Source organism: Grampus griseus (genome assembly GCF_964374135.1).
Source record: "Grampus griseus genome assembly, chromosome: 14".
Lineage (NCBI taxonomy): Eukaryota > Metazoa > Chordata > Mammalia > Artiodactyla > Delphinidae > Grampus > Grampus griseus.
This window is the reverse complement of record NC_139008.1, coordinates 71,070,057-71,090,329: the sequence shown is the minus strand read 5'-3', so window position 1 is coordinate 71,090,329 and position 20,273 is coordinate 71,070,057. Positions and strand designations below refer to the sequence as shown.

Genomic DNA, 20,273 nt, shown 5'->3' with positions numbered 1-20,273 from the left:
ATAGAGAGCACCCAGAAAGGATGGATGGAGGAAGTCTGAATCAGGATGACTCTAGGAACAGTGATAGTTGATCAAGGAAGACATTCTGAGCCTGAAGGAAGCGGGTGGAGAGATGGGACACAGGAGGGAGAGAGGAGGACAGTCATATACCCCTCAGGAGCCACATCTGAGAAGGCAGGATTCCAGGCAGCGAGGAGAACAATGAAAGGGATTAGACTGCATCATAGGGAGCAGAAGGTGCTGTCCGTGTCCATCCACACCCCACGGCTCCGCCGCCTCCTTGTGCAGTAACTCCTGCTGGCACCCAGGCCCGGGACTAGGGTGAGGCAGGCGACGCACCCAGCATTCCAGGGTCTGCTCAGGCTCAGCTGTTGACCCTGCACCTGCCTGACCCTGAGAGCAAGCGCCTCCTTAAAGTGTGTGCCCTGGGGCCTCACTGGTTCCCCCCAGTCCTGCCCTGTCTGCATCTTTTTGCCTGAGGACCTTCTCCAAAGCTGGGGCAGGGTGCTCTGCCCAGGCACAAAGCTGTCTCTCCCGAGACCATGAAATAGCCCAGCTGCTCTTCCTCGCCTTCACTGGGTTGTGTGTTCCACACCTTTCTCCAGAGCTTCCATGGGGAGTGGGCTGCCTTCTCTTGGCTGTCTCACTCCCCTCCCCCTTTCCTCTTGGTGTCCTCTTCTCTTCCTATGTGAACTGCTTGCACTGGAATCCTCATCTTGTATCTACTTCCGGGGAAACCCAAACAGAGGCAGAGGAAATTCAGACACCTAATGATACCGTCTTGGTGGGTTTAAAGAAACCTGAATCTCCTTTCTAATGTGCGGGTCAGTAATTCTGCAGCGAATTGTGGCTGGACCGGGTAACCAGTGCATCCAAGAGCAGTGCAAGGCATAAAGGGGAACCAAGAAAGAAAAAAAACGGTCCTGGAATTGAAATGAAGAAAGGAGCAGAGAAACAGCCCCGAGGATTGGAAAGTGTTCCTGCCCTTGTACGTTTCCCTCCCGGAGGCAAAGTCGTGGGCACTGGCTTGATAAATAGAAATATTCTTGGTGCAAAAAGAAAAGCGGGTGTGATTAGCATCTTAAGGAACCCAGGGCACTGGGAGGCTGGAGTGGAGGACAAAGGCCCAGGCCAGGGAGAACAGAGAAGATGAAAGGGGAGGAGAAGGAGGGAGGGCACAGTCTGCCAATGAAACAATGAAAGAGAAACCTTGCCTAAATAAACCCTTTCTTCCAAACGGTTCTGTTCAGAATTTAGCAGGAGAGACAGTGGGGTTTCCAGGGAGTAGAAAAGAAAGGAAGTGAAAGGAAATGAATGGGGAGAACAGAACAAAAAGTTCTTTACTCTTAAGTAGCCCTGGGGTATGTATGGTGGACAAGGGGAAATTTCAAGAATACCAAGCGTTGCCCATGTGGAAGTTGCAGAGGGTGCTTCCTTGACTGGAAGGAAATTACACAGAGGAGAGGAAGTGATCTCAGGGGTGCAGATTTTATCAAATGAGGCTTCCCTTCTGGCATCTGTTGGGGTCCCAGCAGGAGGAAATAGATGGGACCTTCAAATAGTGTGATTTGAGGATAATTTAATCAAGTGACTTTTTTCTTTAATGAAAATGTGAGCTAGCTGTGGGAGACTACAGGGAATAGTGTGGCACCCTGGGGCTAAATGCCATGCCTAGGCTGCAGAGGATTCAGTAAGAAGAGGTTCCCAGGACCCAGAGAAAGAGGACCTGGTCAGAGGTGTGACCTTTAGTGGCCTTGCAGCCAGCCCATGGTGACCCCAAAAAAGGGAGCTGAAGGAATAAGTACCTCGATAGCACTCCCCACTTAATCCAGTCTTCTGCCAGTGCTTTCCAGTGGCTGAACCCAGCCAGAGCCAGAGGACAAGGGACTCTGTAGACAGAGTCCAGTGGTTCTCAAAGTGTGGTCCCTGGAGCAGCAACACCTGAGAACTTGCTAGAAATGCTCATTTTGGGGTCCCATCTAGACCTGTCAAAGCAGACATTCTGGGGATGGCATCCAGCAAGCTCTGTTCTAAACAGCCCACCAGTGACACTGATACACTCTCAGGTTTACGAACTTCTCATCTTTTATTTCTTTTTCTTTTTATTAAAGGAAAGTTGATTTACAATGTTACATAAGTTTCAGGTGTACAGCATAGTGATTCAGTAATTTTTTTGGATTATACTCCATTTAAAGTTATTATAAAATACTGGCTATATTCTCTGTGCTGTACAATATGTCCTTGTATCTTATTTATTTTATACATAGTAGTTTGTACCTCTTAATCCCCTACCCCTATCTTGTCCCTCCCCCTTCCCTCTCCCCACTGGTAACCACTAGTTTGTTCTCTATGCAAGTCTGTTTCTGTTTTGTTATAATCATTTGTCTTATTTTTTAGATTCCTCAGTGATAATATATAGTATTTGCCTTTCTCTGACTTATTTCACTAAGCATGATACCCTCCAGGTCCATCCATGCTATTGAAAATGGCAAAATTTCATCCTTTTTTACAGCTGAATAATATTCCCTGGTGTATATATACCACATCTTCTTTATCCATTCATCTCTTGACAGACACTTGGGTTGCTTTCATATCTTGGTTATTGTAAATAATGCTGCTATGAACATTGGGGTGTGTATATCTTTTCAAATTACTGTTTTCATTTTCTTTGGATAAATGCCCAGGAGTGGAATTGCTGGATCATCTGGTAGTTCTATTTTAGTTTTTTGGGGAACCTCCATACTGTTTTTCCACAGTGGCTGCACCAATTTATATTCCCACCAACAGGGTACAAGGGTTCCCTTTCTCCACATCCTTGCCAATATTTGTTGTTTGTGGTCTTTTTGATGATAGCCATTCTTACAGGTATGAGGTGATATTACACTGTGGTTTTGATTGGCATTTCCCTGATGATTAGCAAGGTTGAGCGTACAAACCTCTGATCTTATCCACAGGGATCAGCTTCCAGTTTAGAGAGGCAGGTGCGGAAGGCTGAAGGGCAAACAAGAGACCCAGGACATTTTCATTTTCTGAGACTTCTAACCCCCTAATTGAAGACAAGCCACTGGGCTCAGGTGCATTGGAGAACTGGGCATGGGGTTCAGCAGACCCAGGTGCTAGTCTCAGTTCTGCCCTTTACCTCATGCATGACCTTCAACAAGGCCACTTCATCTCTCTGACACTCAGGTTCACACCTTTCAGTGCAAAGAGTGCAAATTAAGATGAATAAATATTGACTCTGAACCTGGTTGTATAGCCTTTTAAACCTAGATGACACTAAGTCTAGTCTCTTTGAGTTCACAGGCAAGGAGCAATGGTCCAGAGATGTAGAGCCCTGCCCACGGTCACACAGAGTCTGTAGGACAGCCAGGACCAGAGCTCCGGGCTCTTGCTGCCCGGATGCCACGAGCTCCCTACTGAGGAGTCCCTCTGCATCTAGACGTATCTGTGCTCTTGGGGGAGCGTGCGCTGAGGACTCTGACCTCAGAGCAGGAGATCAGGATGAACTCTTCAGAGAGGCTGTTTTCACTTCCAGGGAGGAACTCAGATTCAGATCAAGCTCAGGGGCTTCTTCTCAGAGCTGTTTCTCTGCTGATTTCTGGGGAGGCCGTACTGGATGTCAAAATGGGTGCCTTGTTCACTGTTCCCAGCTCCCCCTTCTCCTTGGCCGTCTCCGAGGGTGGCTCCTGCCTGGGCCTTACAGAGCGATCCTGGTGCAGAAACCTTCAGTGGCCTTGTTTGTCAGAGGACTTGTTCCGGTCACTGGAGCCCTCTCTGCCTGCTTGCCGGGACTGCTGAGAAATGTCCCCAGGAGCGGCTCTCAATCTGTGACGGATGGGGGTGCGGGTGTAAGTTCCCCAGGTCCCTCCCCGCTGAGGCGGAATAACTTGGAGGTGTGTATTCACACTCTCTCCTGGAGTAGCAGGAGAAAGTAAGAAAGTAAGCCCCAGCTTGATGACACAGCCCTCACCGGTTTCCTTCCTTTCTGCCTCTTACTTCCCATTCCCCTTCCGGTGTTTCCCGGGATCATCTCCCAAAGCAAGTCCTTGCACTTCAGTCCTTGTCTCAGTTTCTGCTTCGGAAGGAATCCGGATCAGAAACCTTCCTCTCTTTCTTCAGAAAGTCCCCTTAGCAGGGTGTGGGCTGGACATCCTGCTTAGGATGAATCCACAAATTCATCAGCTGGGCCACTGTCCCCCTAACTTCTCTCGGTGCTCTGCGCCTCTACACTTAAGTCCCCTCTGTGGCCCCAAAACTTTCATCTGTTGGAGCAGCTCCTCACGGGGCCCTGCAGAATGGAGCAGCCCATCCTCAGTCAGCAGGGAACTGGCAGCACAAGGAGACGCACAGAATGTCGGGCTGTTTCTCTGTCATCCCCAGGCCACCTGCTACCTTGGTAACGGTAATTCAATCAAGATTGAATGAGGAGACCTTTAGCTTCAGTGGGGTACCTGGGCAGTCTCGGCAGGATTACCTGCATCCTCGCTCTCCACTCGTGCAACATGATGACCTTAACATTTCCAGTACTTCTAGGAAATGATTTTTCAGCTCCACAATTCATTGTAATGAGTCAGATCTCTTTTCTCTGAAAAACTGCACCTTTTCTTTACCTTCCTCAGTGCCCAGAAGACAGGAGGAAAGCACATCCTGTATCCAAATGATATTGTCTTCCCCGCCCCACCTCTCTGAAGTGATTCTCTAAGTGGATGTGACTTGAGAAGACTGACTTAATGGGTTACCTCTGATGATGGAGGAGGGAGGAGGAACAGTGGTTTGCTTTGAGAGTTAGACCTGTGCATGGGAGGACACTGAATCCTCTCCCATGGCCAGGGATGGGGGGTGGGACACACAGTGGGATGGGACACAGTGTCAGAGTCAGAACCGGCATGGAGGGGTGTAGCGGCAGTGCGTCTTGGGGTTCCCAGAGAGGTAGGGACCCCACTACTCTACAAGGAAGCTGTCAGCCTTACACCTTCTAAGTTGTTAAACTGCTTGGAGCCTTGATTTTCTCAGCCACAAAATGGGTTATGATGAGAATCAAATGGCATGGCATCCATAGGCTTCCAGAATGGTGCCTGCAGCATCTCATGCACTCCGCAAAGATAAATTTCTGTTCCTTACACCCAGCACAGGTGAGTCTCTAGTCTCACGGCCTAATTCCAGTAAAAACCTTTGGTCTTTCCCAAGACAAATTGAATAGCCGAGGCACCCCCTGTGCTAAATAACTGAACATCAGATGGTCTGTACATTGAAACCTGAGTGTGCATCAGAATCTCCTGGAGGGCTTGTTAAAATACAGATTGCTGGGCTCCACCCCAGAGTTTCAGATTCAGTGGGTCTGGGCTGGGACTCCAGTATCTGCATTTCTAACAAGTTCCCAGATGTCATTGATGCTATTGGCCAAGGAACTATATTTTGAAAACCACTGGTCTAGAATTACAATAAAACTGAATTTACACATTTGTATTGATTTCTTACAATACACCAGGTGCCTTCATATCTAACTGCTTTTCATCCTTGCAACAAGTCTGCAAAGATGGAGAGGATTTTGATGTTGTCGTTGGGTAAACTGAGGCTCGGGAAGGTACATCATCTGCTCCGGGTGATAGAGTTAGTGACAGACCTCAGGTCTGCTTTCAGAGCCTTCCCAAGCCCTCCCTCTCTCGTGCCGAAGGCAATGATTGGCTGCCAGTCTTGGGTCTGCAGGTGGGGTGAGGGGTCAGCTATGAGGCGAGGAAGAATTTGAGCACAGGATCCAGGCACACTATGCCAGCCTTGTGTAGAGGAAAGAGCCTGGGTCCCAAGCCAGGTTACCTAAAATCAATTGTATGGCTAAAAGCAAGGGACCGGCTCCTTTCTGGTTCTCAGCCTTTCAGACACAAATACGAATTCATATATTGAACAGATAATTATTGAGCACTTACTATGTGCCATACACTGTAGAGGAGTTCAGTAAATAGGGTGCCCGTTCTTAAATAGGGCGCGAAGGAGAGCCATGGGTTAGTCAGATCGTCGCAGAAATAAAACTGCTCTAAGAGCCCTGAAGACAAGTACAGGGAGCTATTAGAGCCTGGGGTGGAGAGATCATAGAAGGCTTCCTGAGGGAAGAAGATTGAGCTGAAGAATGAGATGTTGCCAGCCTTATGGGGTTGAGGGCGTTCCTTTCATGTGCAAAGGCCCTGTGGTCAGAGCAGACATGATGCATTTGAGCAACAGAAAGAAGGGCATGGTTTTCAGTCATATGTGGGGAGGGGGGCATGAGGCTGGACTTGGGAAATAGGTCCCAAACCAGATCATGCAAGGCATTGTGGGGTCTGGTCAGGCTTTGTTCTCTGTCAGTGATGTCTTGCAACTGATTCATACCAGCTTGCAAGAGATGATGGTTAAATTTTTCAGGAATTTTGTGAGCCAGTTGATACCACGTTGGAAATCAGTCATGGTGGGAGTATTTATATCACAGAAATCAGATGTTACAGATCAGGGCCATTTCTTCCTCCAGAGAGCTCTTTGTTAAACTTTTACAACCTACCACTGTGCTTTGTTCGAAAACTACAAGGAACAGATTGATTCTAGAGGGGCAATGTTTCTGTTCCCCTTGAGTTGCGTTCCAGGGAGCTCTTTGGGTCTCCGTGTCTTTGCAGTTATGCCTTCTCTCTACCAGTGGCCACTGGTTCTCTCCTCCTCCGTGCAAGCCAGTGCTGGCCCACCTCCCACCTCAGCTGAGAGCCGGGTGAAGCCAGGCTCCTGCACCTCCTCTTACCTCACCGTTGAGGAGTTCGTTTCTTCTCTATGTGACTTCTTCACTCGTCTTGAATATCAAACAAGGAATACCAGATTAGCTGTTTCTCAAGCTTGCAAAATGTAGATAGAGCATAATGAACTTTCTGGGCTGCTTGTAAATTACTTGTATAAACTCCTTTACATCGCCCACTGCCCCATCTTTCTCCATGTGCATGTGGATAAACACAGTTTTTTTATCCTTCTAATTATATAATGTTAGAAGGAGAAGGGGACACAGAATAATATTAGCGTCTCCCAGAAGGAATAAATAAACCATGAAGGCAGTCCTACTCCTTGCAATGCCTTTCTGGTGGACCTGTAGCTGAATTCTGCCCTTTCATGAATATACACAGTAACTCTTTGCCTCTGTAGAAAGATGGGTTTACATTTTGTACAGAAGGGCAAATGGGAAGCACTGAGTTTCTAACCGTCTCCTCCATCAGCTCACTGCCTGCCTCACATCCAGCCCAGAATCACCATTTATTAAGCACCTGCTGCATACCAGGCACTGTGCTCACACTTTTTTTAAGAGCAGTTTTAGTTTCGGAAAAATTGAGCGGAATGTCCAGAGAGTTCCTGTTTACTCCTACCTCCCATCCCCCTTCAGTTTCCCCTGTTATTAACATGTCGCATCAGTGTGATACGTTTGTTACAATTGGTGAACCAATATTGATCCTTTTTTTAATAAGATAGTATCTCATTTTTTTATTGAAGTTTAGTTGATGTACAGTATTGTATGTTACAAGTGTACAGTATAATGATTCACAGTGTTTAGAGGTTATACTCCATTTATGGTTATTATAAAATATTGGTTATTTTCCCTGTGTTGTGCATTATATCCTTGTAGCTTATTTTATACATGACAGTTTGTACCGCTTAATCCCTTACCCCTATAATGACTCTCCCCTTTCCCTTTACCCACTGATAACCACTAGTTTGTTCTCTGTATCTGTGAGTCTGCTTCCTTTTTGTTATAATCACTAGTTTGTTGTATTTTTTAGATTCCACATATGAGTGATATCATACAGTATTTGTCTTTCTCTGTCTGACTTATTTCACTTAGCATAATACCTTCCAAGTCCATCTATGTTGTTGCAAGTGGCAAATTTTCATTCTTTTTTATGGCTGAGTAATATTCCATCACATATATATACACCACATCTTCTTTTTTTTTTTTTAGTGTTTAGTTTTTTTTCCTCAACATTTTTATTGTAGTATAATTGCTTTACAATGGTGTGTTACTTTCTGCTTTATAACAAAGTGAATCAGTTACACGTATACATATATCCCCATATCTCTTCCCTCTTGCATCTCCCTTCCTCCCACCCTCCCTATCCCACCCTTCTAGCTGGTCACAAAGCACCGAGCTGATCTCCCTGTGCTTTGTGATCCATTATTACTAGCTAAAGTCCATAGTTTACCTTCGAGTCCACTCTGTGTTGTGCAGTTCTGTAGGATTTAAAAAATGTACAGTGACACATATCCGCAATTACAGTATTTATTATACAGAAGTTTCACTGCCCTAAAAGTTCCCTGTGCTTCTACCTAATCATCCCTCCCCCCAAGTCCCTGGCAATCACGGATCTTCTTACTGCCTCCATAGTTCTGCCTTCTCCAAAATGTCATAGAGTTGGAATCATACACTATGAAGCCTTTCAGGCTGGGTTTTTTCACTTAGCAGTATGCGTTTATGTTTCCTCCATGTCCTTTCCTGGTTTGGGAACTCATTTCTGTATATTACCAAAGACATGGATGTACCATGACTTGTTTGTCCATTCACCTATTGAAGGACATCTTGGTTTTTCTTAAGTTTTGGCAATTATGAGTAAACCTGCTATAAACATACATGGGCAGATTTTTGTGAGGATGTAAGTTTCAGCTCATCTGGGTAAATACCAGACAGTAATTGCTGGATCATATGATAAGAGTGTGTTTAGTTTTGGAAGAAATTTCCAAACTGTCTTCCAAAGTGGCTCTACCATTTTGCTTTCCCATCAGCAATAAGTGAGAATTCCTGTTGCTCTGCATCCTCGCCAGCATTTGGTGTTGTCAGGGTTCTGGATTTTGGCCATTCTGGTAGGTGAGTAGAGGTATCTTTTTGTTGTTTTAATTTGTAGTTCCTAATGACATATGATACTGAACATCTTTTCATATGCTTATTTGCCATCCATATATCTTTATTCGTGAGGTGTCCGTTCAGATCATTTGCCCATTCTTTAATTGGGTTGTTTACTTATTGTTGAGTTTTAAGAGGTCTTTGTATACTTGTGGATCCAACTCCTTTATCGGGTAGTCTTTTTCAAACGTTTCCTCCCAATCTGTGGCTCATCTTTTCATTCTCTTAACGTCCTCACACTTTTCATGCCTGCATTTTCTCATTTAATCCTCCCAACATTCTGTGAGCTATATAGTATTGAGCCATATAGCATTTTCCTAAGAAAACCAAGGCTTAGAGAGATCAACTGACTTGCTAAGTGATGGAGCTAAGATCTGAACCCAGATCTGATCCAGAGCTTCAGACCTCCCATCACCACGTCTTCTGTCCTACAGGTTAGCCCATGTGGGAGTAAATCGTAAATCTTGATCATTTTGTACTAAAGTACCCTTTCACAGTCTCAGAAGATAGTCTCTGTTGGGATGCTCTGCAGAGCCCGGCATGGTGACTTGCATCTAAGTACCTGGATAGGGCATAGAAAGCCCTCTTCAATCTAACCCCCACCTACCTCCTCCCACTGCTAATTGCCTCCCATTCCATGTTCACAAGACAAGAAACTGTTTGCAGGTCGCCAGTGTGCTTTTCCAGGACCTCTGCTCTCTTGCTGTTCTCTCTGACGGAAAGACCCTTCCTCATTGTCCGTTGGTCAAGGCTTACTTTCAATTCCTCATTCACATATCACTTCGCAAAGCCCTCTAGTCCCCTCCCCACTTTCTAGACCTTGAAATTTCACTTCTCTGTACAGTCTGTCTCCCCCACTACATTGACAAACTCCCTGAGCACTTGGAAAATACTTTCCAAGTCCCTTCAACAAGCCTGTGTGTAGTAGGTGCTCAGTGAATTTGTTCTTAATAAATGAATAAAGGTGATAGTGACAAACGCCATCATCTTGTGGTTAGAGGCACCTCTCATCTTTAAGAATATTTAACTAAAAGAAATAAGTTTGTTTCTTTTTCTTGTTAATCATATTTGCTTTCAGACTTTCAATTTCGTTTTATATTAATGAAAATTCCCTTTCAACGTTTTACACCAGAATATCTGTTCCAGTGCTTTAGACTTCAAGGGCAGGCATAATTCAATAAATGAAGGAGATTTTTTGAATCGATGAGTCATTAGTGAGACCAATGAGTGAAAACACATTACACATTTTTCACTTTTTTGAGCCTTACAGTTTTGGTAACCGCTGGTAACAAGGCTTAACAGTCTGAGCTCAGAGTCAGCTTCTGGGTCTTGTCTGAACCCCTGCTGGGTGGATGTGCCCCAGGACGTCCCACTGCAGGAGCTGGGAACCAGACACTTGCACAGACTGCAGTACCTGCGAGATGCTAGAAGTCCAGGGACAGCACATCGTGTGAACAGAGCAGGGATTCAGGGTCAGACAGTCCTAAGATAGAATCCCAGCCACTTGTAGGCTGTGTAATGTTGGAAACTTGCTTAATCTCTCTGAGCCCCAGTTTCTTCATCTGTGAAATGGGAAGAATAAAAATACTACATCATTAGTATAATAATCTGTGGAGCAATTTGGAGGAATAAATGATTGAGTGAGATAATGTATGTGAAGCCTCTGGTATCTACCATCAACTCCATAAAGATTAGCTTCCAACTCCTTCCCCACTTCACACCCCACTCCGCCACCCACCGAAAGGGATCACTTAGACCTCCCCCCCACTCCCTCTGGTTGATTCCACGGAATCTCTTCCCCACGATGAGTGAGAAACATGGCATCCAGTGTAGCTCAGTATCTAGCACAGTGCCTGCCGCATGGCAGATGCTCACTTAACTATTTTTGAATTGATTAATTAGTGAATGAATGAATGGAGGTGGGGCGGTGTCCTGTCCAGCCCCGGCCTGCTCGTCCATGCTTGGTCCCATTCCTTGCCTTCTCCCGCTCAACTTCCCATCGTAGGGATCTGACCCTTGCGGGTTGCATTTCTCAGCGTCTCTTGTCGGCTGGCTGCTGCTTGGCCAATGACGTGCACTGGTGGGAGATTGGAAGGTGGGAGAAAGGAAGAAGCCGGGGTATTTCTCCCTCTCTGTCCCAATCAGAGGCATCTTCTTGAACAGTGAGGGAGTCTCCTCCTTTTCTCCAGCTCCCACCAGAGAGGCCCACTGCAGCTCCAGCTTCCACAGGTGGCCCCCACCCCTGGGCTCTGGTGCCCTGGCTTCCTCCCTCTGTCCCACCGACCCTGGGGAGGCAGTGTCTCCTTGTTGATGTTTATCTCTGAGTTACTTCTCCCTCCTCCCTGTAGCCTCTCAGCCCTTCCATCACCCAGGTAACCACTTCTCTGTCATTAATTCCCTCTGCTGTGCACCCTCGAAGTACTTTCTACTATCCTGCTTAGACCCCTCTGGGGAATCAGGAGTGTCTGAGCTCAGAGTTAAGAGAACCCCACTCTTCCAAGCTCCACCATCCACTGGCCGTGTGGCCAGTCAATCCTTGGGAGCCTCAGTTTCCTCATTTGTAACAAAGGTTAACAGCATCCATCTTACTTCTCTCCCAGGGTCACTGTGAGAGTCCAATGAGATAACGCATTCATATACTCACCAAGTACTTACTGAGTACCTGTCACAGGTGCATGCGGAGGCTGGAACAAGGAGCAAACACCTAATGTCCCTGTTCATGGGGGTTCCAGTTAGTAGTAACAGGTGGCCTTGTAAACTGCCAAGTTCTGGAAAAAGCTAATGGGATTTGGTGACCCGACTTCCTTGATCCCCAGAAACCCTTGGGGGTGCCCAGAGTTCTCCAGTCCACTTATGGGGAGCCCTAGCCCTGACCTAGAGTAAGGTGGCCCGGCCAGTGGATGCAGCAACACGCGGTGATACGTGCATAGTGATGGGGACAGAAAGCTGAGTCCCTCCCCCCACCAGACCCAGCCCAGGTGTTCTGTTTGCGTGTCCTCTAGCATATCGGAGCTCACTTTAATGGACTGTAAAGGATTAGCCTGATTCTTCTGCTGTAATGGGTTTTTCTTTTAATCATTTTAATTTGGTGTTATTTGAAGTAAGCGTGCCATTGACTATAGCCTGCAAATCTTGTTTGTGCCTAGATCGTTTTTGAAATGGTATTCTCTGTAACACAATTTTTAGTTATTGATGACCTCTTTTAATCTAATGATTTAGTCGGCTTCACTTGAATGATAATATTGATAACAATATGTGGCCGACGGTCTATTTGCAGCAATATTCCAAGAGGCAAAAGGCAAGCATTTGTGCACTTGTGGAAAATAGGTAAATGTGCCAGTTTTAAGCAAGCATGAAAATGGGGCATATTAATTTGGATCTAACAGTTCTCGCTTCCTGAGTGTTTTCATATGGTCTTTCCTGTGTTGTCCTCTGGAGAAGGCATCTCCGTCCCCATTTTAATGACAAAATCACTAAGATTTAAAGAAGCAGGTCACTCTCCCCTGTAGGTAATGACAAAACCAGAATCAGAAGGGCAGGTGAAAAAAAAGAGAAGAAGCATATACAAGCCCTTTTTTTAGGCACCGTAATCTCCCTAAGCCTCAATTTCCTCATCCGTAAATGGGGATAATAACTGAGGGTGATGCTAGGGGTTAAATGAGAGCGTGTCTGTCAGTAGCATGGTGCCTGGTACATGATGATTAGTAAATGGTGGCTCTAAAGCAGAGCAGAGCTCACCCGAAGCCTTCTCATCACCCATCCCCTTGTTTTCTGCTCTCTCTCTGCAGATGACCATTCTCGAGTGAGGCTGCTGGTGCTGGATGGAGACCCACACTCCGACTACATCAACGCCAACTACATTGATGTGAGGCTCTCCATGGGGCTGGGCAGCTGGGTTCTGGGGTTGGCTATAGTGGGCTCAAGATCTGTGGCTGTGTCCCCAGCCGCTCCCCCAGACAGTGGCCCTCCTAGAACAGGTCCAGAGGGTCTGGCTCCTCCTGTAACTAGTGTAACCCGAGCTGATTAGCCATCTAAAGCTGCATCCACTTTCAGGCTGGCTGGAGTCGCCTGCTCTGTGGGAACCCAGGATCGCCAGTCTTGTTCATTCACCCATTCATTCTTCTGTATGTATGTCCATTTACCCATTCATTCATTTATTTGAAGGTACAGCCATTTATGCAACAAAAATTTCAGAATACCTACTGTATGTTGGATGCTATAGGAACCATAAAGCTAAAAATGCCATGGTCTCTACCCTCTAAAACCTTAGCAGGAAGATAAGCTGTGCACATCAATGATTCCAGGGCAAACTAGAAAGTGGTGAGTGTCATGAGTTCAGATAAAATGCTACAGGGATTCAGAGGTGGGAGGGAAAAAGTCACTCTTCTATCAGGAATGCGAAGTGTGATGTGAACCGAAACTTCAAGCACAGGTAGAATTTAAAATCAAAGAGGGGGAAGATGGGCCTCTGCCAAAGAAAAGCACAAGCTGAGATGTAGCAGAGGGTAAGTAGCAGCTCAGTTCGAGGGGAGCAGAGACTCTATAATGGGAATAGTGGAAAATAAGGTTGGAGCTAGATCACTGATGCTTTGTGATCAAACGTTGGAAGTCAGACTTTATTTTGTAGGCAAGAGAAAGCTCTGGAAAGTTTTTGATCAAGGAGGTGACCGGTTCAGAGCTGAGCTTTGGGATGATTTATCTATTACCCAGGGTAAGATCGATGAGAGGGAAGAGGGTCTGGGAATAAGACCCCCAATTAGGAAAGGGGGCTGCTTCAGTGTTCCAGAGAATATGGAGGAAGGAACTAAATACAACAGGAGCCAAGATGGGCATACACGGAAGTAAGAGAGTTTGTAAAAGGGAAGCATGGTCACTGGGACCAGAGAGACATCCCAGAATGACCGATGCAGGCCAGGCTTCTGAGGACCTCAGCTAGGAGTCCAAGAACCTTGACGAAAGGCTCAGAGATCCACCCTGGTGCCTCTGACTCCCAAGTGTTTTTATAGACAAGCTATAAGGCACTGTGGCATGCTTTAGAATTCCCCATTGTGTATTGAGCCTTGTGTTAGGCATTTGCCTGTTTGCCCTCAGATCTATTCCTTGCCCTTCCCTGTTCTGCTTTGTGTTGCTGGTATGCGTGTGTGTCTGTGCGCATGTTTGTGTGTGCATTGTGTGCATGTGCATATGTGCATGTGTGTGCACGTGCGTATGTGCATGTGTGTGCGTTTGTGTGCATGTGCATGTTTCTATGTGTGTGCATGTTTGCGTGTGTGCATTGCGTGCTTTTGTGTGCGTGTGCATGTTTGTGTGTGCGTATGTTCGTGTGTGTGCGTATGTGCGTGTGCGTCTGTGTGTGCATGTTTGTGTGCATGTGCATGTGTGTGGTGTGTGTGCGTGTGTGCATGTGCGTCTGTGTGTGCATGTGTGTGTGCACGTGTCTGTGCGTGTGTGTGCGTGTGTGTGTGTGTATGGTGTGTGTATGTGCGTGTGTGCATGTGCATCTGTGTGTGTGTGTGTGTGTGTGTGTGCAGGGAGGAGAGCGAGCTGACCCTTTAAGGAAGGTGCGATGGGAGATTGGCAGGTGATGGGAAGGGAGACGCCATCGTATTTATCTGCCTCTCTTGTCCCCTGGGGTGGCAGCTCCAGCAGCGGCTGCATCAAGCAGGGCCACCAGAGTGATCCAGCCTCGACAAGGTGGCCCCAGCTCCTGGGCTCTGGCGACTTCTCTGTCTCCCGTTATCTGCTGGTTCTAGGGGTGACCACATCCTCTTGCCATTGCTGATCTCTGGGTGGCCTCACTGTTCCATTTTGCAACTTAGCTCCTCCATCACCTGTATAACCAGCTCCCTGTACTGAATTCCCTCTGTCTGAAACACCTGGAATGGTTCTCCGCCTGGACTCTGGTTAACAAGAAAATTCACAAGGAGATGGCCAGTTCTGAGCAGCCTGTCTCCAACCTGGAGAAAGCACTCAGCATTCACCCATCATGCCTTCAGCCTTTCCCTCATGCATCTCACACACAGCAGATCATCCACTGTGTGCCAGAAACACAGACCTTAAAAGGGACTCAAGTCTGGTGAGGGAGTCAGATAAGAAAAGAGACCCTCGAAGAGCAGGGGCCATGGGAACGTAAAGGAAAATCAAAGCCTCAAGGTGGGAGTGGCGTGGTCAGTGAAGCCTTCCTGGAGGAGGTGACACAGTGCTGCTTTAGCCAATGAGTGAGAGTCAGCCGATGGTAGTTAGGCAAGAAGGACCGATGGTGGCTTAAGAATTATTGATCACCTCTAGTGTACCAACATTGCCTTAACTAGTATCACAACTCACAAAGTAAATGCCATTACTACCCATTTCCAGATGAGTGAACTGGGGCTCTCAAGGTTATGAAACTTCTCCAGGATGTGAGGGAGGGGACAGCAGGAGTCTGCATTGGCGGTGCCTCCCCAGCCATGCCCTGCTGGCTTTAATAACGACGGTAATGCAATGACAACAGCCCAGGGCTCTAAATGAGTCACTCTTGGGCCCTGTGAGGTGTGGTTTAAATGAATCTGTTTATTGAGACCTCCCACTAGCCCTCTAGGATAGGTGACCACCCCCATTTTCCAGAGAGGGAAGCTGAGGTTTAAAGAGATTGCACAGCTTGAGTGTGGGCATCTGCTCCGTGGCAGAAGCAGGCTAGAAACCAGACCCGAATGACTCCCAGGCCAGGGCTGTTGGTCCTGTCCCTCCTCACCCACTCGAAAGACACCACCTTTCACGCAGTACACAGTGGGGACTCGAGCAGCGCATGCGGAACCAAACTGAGTTGGTTCCTTCCATTTCTCCTCGACTTTGACTCTGGCTGAGTGGATGGGGCAGCCCTGACAGCCATGCCCACGAGGGGTCTGCTGGCCCAAGTTGCCATATCTGGCATTCATTGCCTGAGTGCTAACCTCCGGCAAAAGGCATTTTCCTGGATAGACAATCCAAAGTTGAGGGAGGATGTGACTGCGGTCAGAGCCAAGATGCACTTTGGTATTTTATAGGCAACAAAGGAAATTGCTTTAAATGCAAGTGAATCTCTGCAACACCAGCACTAATAACAGCACCCATTTCTACCAGGTTCTTATCACAATGCATTCTGAGAGCCTTTAAGGATAAGAGGCCAGGGGTGGAGGTTAAGAGGCTTGCTCAAGGTCACACAGCTAGAATCCAGTTCTCTGCCCACCTTCTCCCTCTCTCTAGGAAGTAGATTGTGCAGACAGGCCAAAGTCTCTGCTAGATGCTGTCTTAATAAGTGATACTGGACTCTGTGCTGTGGTTAGAGTCAAGGGCTCACGAGACCAAAGTCGTGACATGAATTCAGTCCTTACAGAGGCCACAGTGAATCCAGGCCTTTCTGCTCACTAGCCTTACGGTCTTAGGCAGATTATTTACCCATTCTGATGTCTGTAAAATGGGATGATGCCAACCCGAAAGAATGTGACAACTGATGTGAAGTGTCTATCTGTCAGGGTCCCACTGGGAGACAGAGGGTCACTCAAAGGGAATTTAATAACGGTAGGAACAAGATTAAAGGAAACTAAAGGGGGAGGCAAAGTGGCAGGAGTTCAGTATCCCCAGGCTAGAACCAACAGGAAGCTCTCAAGCTCCTGAGAGCAGGGAGAGTAGCTGTAAGCAGGGGGCTGCCTGATTGGAGCTGTAGCCTTTGATGGAAAGTCAAGGCCAAGCCATGGTGACCTGATAGGGAGAGACCCAAAAGAACCTACACCCCAACCTCCCAATGGCCTCTGAGCTCCTGCTTCTGCTCCGCATTGACCAAACCCAGCTAGCAGCTGGAGGGTATGGAAGACCGTGGTGTCCTCCATACAGGTCAACCTCCCAGGACACGAGCAGAGCAGGGAAGGGAATAGAGAGTCAATGGAGGGACAGAGAAGACACTAAGCATGAGCTCCTTTTAGCACAGCGTGAGCAGTACAGGGTGGAGGGGAGGGGGATCACATCAGTTGTGACCCCCTGTACACTCCAGCAAAGTCAAAATTCCCAGGGTCTCTATGGGGATTCCTGGCAGACACACCCTAGGTAGCTGTCTAGGGCTCACCCCTTGGTCCTGGTTTCCACCCAGCCAAAATCCTCCCTGTACTCCAGAGGGCTAACTGCCCATGCTAGAATCATTTATCCACAATTGGATCTTGACGAGTCATTAAAACAACTCCATTTGGATAATGAGCTAGATGGGGCCAGCCCTGTAAGGCCTCCAGAGGCCGTGGTTCTCCTCCTGTCTGAACCATACCTCCGGCACATTTGTTTGCACACCCGAGAATGTATTGGCCACTTGAATCTGTTATAAATTACCAGTCTGGAAATAAATATCGTCTCTGGGTCCCCAATAAGTAACAGATGCATGGGCGCGGAGTGAGATAAATGCATGTTGGATGCAAACCTCTTTCCCATTGCTCACAGGCAGCTGGAGGCAGGCCCAGTACCGGTTTGCAGTCCATGTGCGTGCTGTGTAGGTGGGACTTAAGTGAACTCAAAGTTCTTTTAAGGTTAGGAAGTTTTCTGTACCAGCTCTTGGGAAATCCCCAGAGCAGCCCCAAGTGAGCAGTACGTTTCCTCTCGTCTCCATTGCTGAAGAGTCAGGTGGTTAGAATGCTTTCTCTTGGGGACTGCGTGGGTTCCTGGAGGCCAGAGAGGGTCTCTTGACTTGGATGCCACGTGTGGACAGGAACGCAGCATGCATGCATTCATTCTCTATGCATTTATCGGGGCTGACTGCCCAGGCAGACTTCTCCATGCTGGGGACACAGCCATGAGCAAGCCCATTACAGCCCTGCCCTGCTGGAGCTCTCATTCGACTGGGAAAACAGATGATAAGCATGTAAATAAACAAAGACTTTGGTGGTGAGTGCCCTGAAGAGAAGTAAACCAGAGAAAGCAAAAAGAACCAAGGATGTCAGGGTGGGCAGGTAAGGGCTGACTGTGGAGGTGACTGCCATCCCAGCAGAAGCCTGGATGGAAGGGGAGAGCAAACCACTCGGTTATGTGGGGATAGGCACAGCAGGTGTGGGTAGGGGCCAGTGCTAAGGCTTATAGGTGGAAACATGATGGCTGCTTCTGAAGAAGAGCAAGACAGCCAGTGAGCCGTGGGGAGGGTGGTAGGAAAACTGAGAATATTGCTGAAGGGATGAAATGGGAATAACAGGGATGTTGAGACGCCCAAACTAGGCTTAAGGGGCCAGTTCAACTGCCATGACCTCAGAGAACACTTCTCTGGCCTCCTGGCACATCTTGCTCTTGGTGGCCCTTATCCCAGTTTGTTGATGTCTACAAGCTGCTCAGAATCTGAGCCCACATCCATCAGGTCCACTTTTGTACTTCCAGTGCCTTGTACAGAGTACTAGATGCTCAGTTAATACCTGTCAATTGAATATTGAAGGACTGAGTGAGCAAACGAATGAACAAAATAGTGAAACCAAGTCGTCTGACTCCCACAATTGAAATGTGAATTTCTTGCTCAGAATTTCATCCCATTGACTTTGAAGTGTGTTAGAATCTTCCAAATCCCATGCATTTTGTCTTTTGCCTTTTGTCTGCCAATTAAGGCCTTAAGGGAATGCCCCAACCTCACCTCAGAGACATATTCATGCATGTTTGCCACCGACCAGTCTCTGCTGAAAACTATACCCAGCTCTGGGTGGCCTGTCCCATGGCCCAGAAGGAGAAAATATTAAAAAAAAAAAAAAAAAAAAAAACTTGTTGCAACATACATTGTAAGGGTGTTAACTGGGCATCTACCAATCCCTGCAGGGCTTAGGAGGAAGGAGGGCTCATTTGAAGTGCAGCGTGGGAAGCTGGGGCAAAGGGTACATGGAAGGGCCCGGAGAGGGACAACTGGAAATGAGGCTGGAGATGAGGATGGAGACAGGGGATTAGTCCCAAGCTAAGGCATGTGGACATCATTGTACAGGCAACGGGAGCCACTGCAGGCTTTTAAGTGGGGAAACAACATAATCAGATGTACGCTGGGGAGTTCATTCTGGCAGGAAGCAGATGGACTCTGGGACTGGACTGGAGGCAGGGAGGCCAGCATGAGGCTATTGTCTTGGCCCAGATCAGGGAGGATGAAGGCTGTAAGAAGGAATGATGTGGGGATGACAGAAGAGGATGGACTTGAGAAACCGCATCTTTCCACGCTGTAGGGTACTATTTTCTATTCCCAAGCCTACTCAAGAAGACTCCCGTAGTCTAATTCTTCCTGTGAGCCTGGGAATCACTGTCCATCTTAACTCAAAGGAACAGAGAGCTCTTTGTGCCTCTCATCTTCCTTCCTACCCCTCACGGCTCAGAGAAGGGCTCAGTTACTACATTTATAGGCAGAGCAGGAAAGCAAAGGGGAGGGAAGGGCTTCCCATCTCAGGATCTCCGTGATGGCCAAAACAGACTTTTAAATCATGGTAGGCACTCAATGAATGCTTTCCAGATACATAACAAAATAATAATAATAGCAAAGACATATATGTTAAATCCTAGACTAGTGCCTGATACATAATAACTGTCATATATTAACTCACAACCCTAACAGCAAGGCTGTAATATAAATGCTGTTATCCCCATTTAACAGCAAAAATTAATAGAAGCACAAGGAGGTTAAGTAACCTGCCCCAGACCACACAGCCTAAAAGGGACAGAGCCAGGATTCACACCCAGGCAGTTTAAATTCAGAGTCCATGCATAAAACTACCATGCTATGCTGCCTTTCTTATTTTTTTTAATTTATTTTGTTGAAACGTAGTTGGTTTACAATGTTGTGTTAATTTCTGCTGAACAGCACAGTGATTCAGTTATATATATACATTCTTTGTCATATTCTTTTCCATTATAGTTTATCACAGGATATTGAATATAGTTCCCTGTGCTATACACTAGGACTTTGTTGTTTCTATATATACTAGTTTGCATCTGGTAATCCCAAATTCCCAATCCATCCCTCCCCACCCCCTCTCCCCCTTGGCAACCACAAGTCTGTCCTCTATGTCTGTGAGTCTGTTTCTGTTTCATAAATAAGTTCATTTGTGTCATATTTTAGATTCCACATGTAAGTGATATCATATGGTATTTGTCTCTCTCTTTCTGACTTACTTCACTCAGTATGATAATCTCTAGGTCCATCCATGTCACTGCAAATGGCATTATTTCATTCTTTTTATGGCCAAGTAGTATTCCATTGTATATATGTACCACATCTTCTTTATCCATTCATCTGTCAGTGGACATTTAGGTTGTTTCCATGTCTTGGCTATTCTGAATAGTGCTGCTATGAACATAGGGCTGCGTGTATCTCTTTGAATTATAATTTTGTCCAGATATATGCCCAAGAGTGGGATTGCTGCATCATATG

At 46.8% G+C, this 20,273-nt stretch overlaps 1 protein-coding gene across 1 annotated transcript in view; it reads left to right on the top strand.

Annotated features, from left to right (window-relative positions):
- PTPRT (protein tyrosine phosphatase receptor type T) overlaps positions 1 to 20,273 on the top strand; it is a gene marked incomplete at both ends in the record, with an annotated part of 1,086,576 nt that overhangs the window by 1,021,369 nt on the left and 44,934 nt on the right. The window contains 1 exon segment of the mRNA XM_082671082.1: positions 12,685 to 12,761. Coding sequence (XP_082527208.1) covers positions 12,685 to 12,761 — 77 coding nt within the window.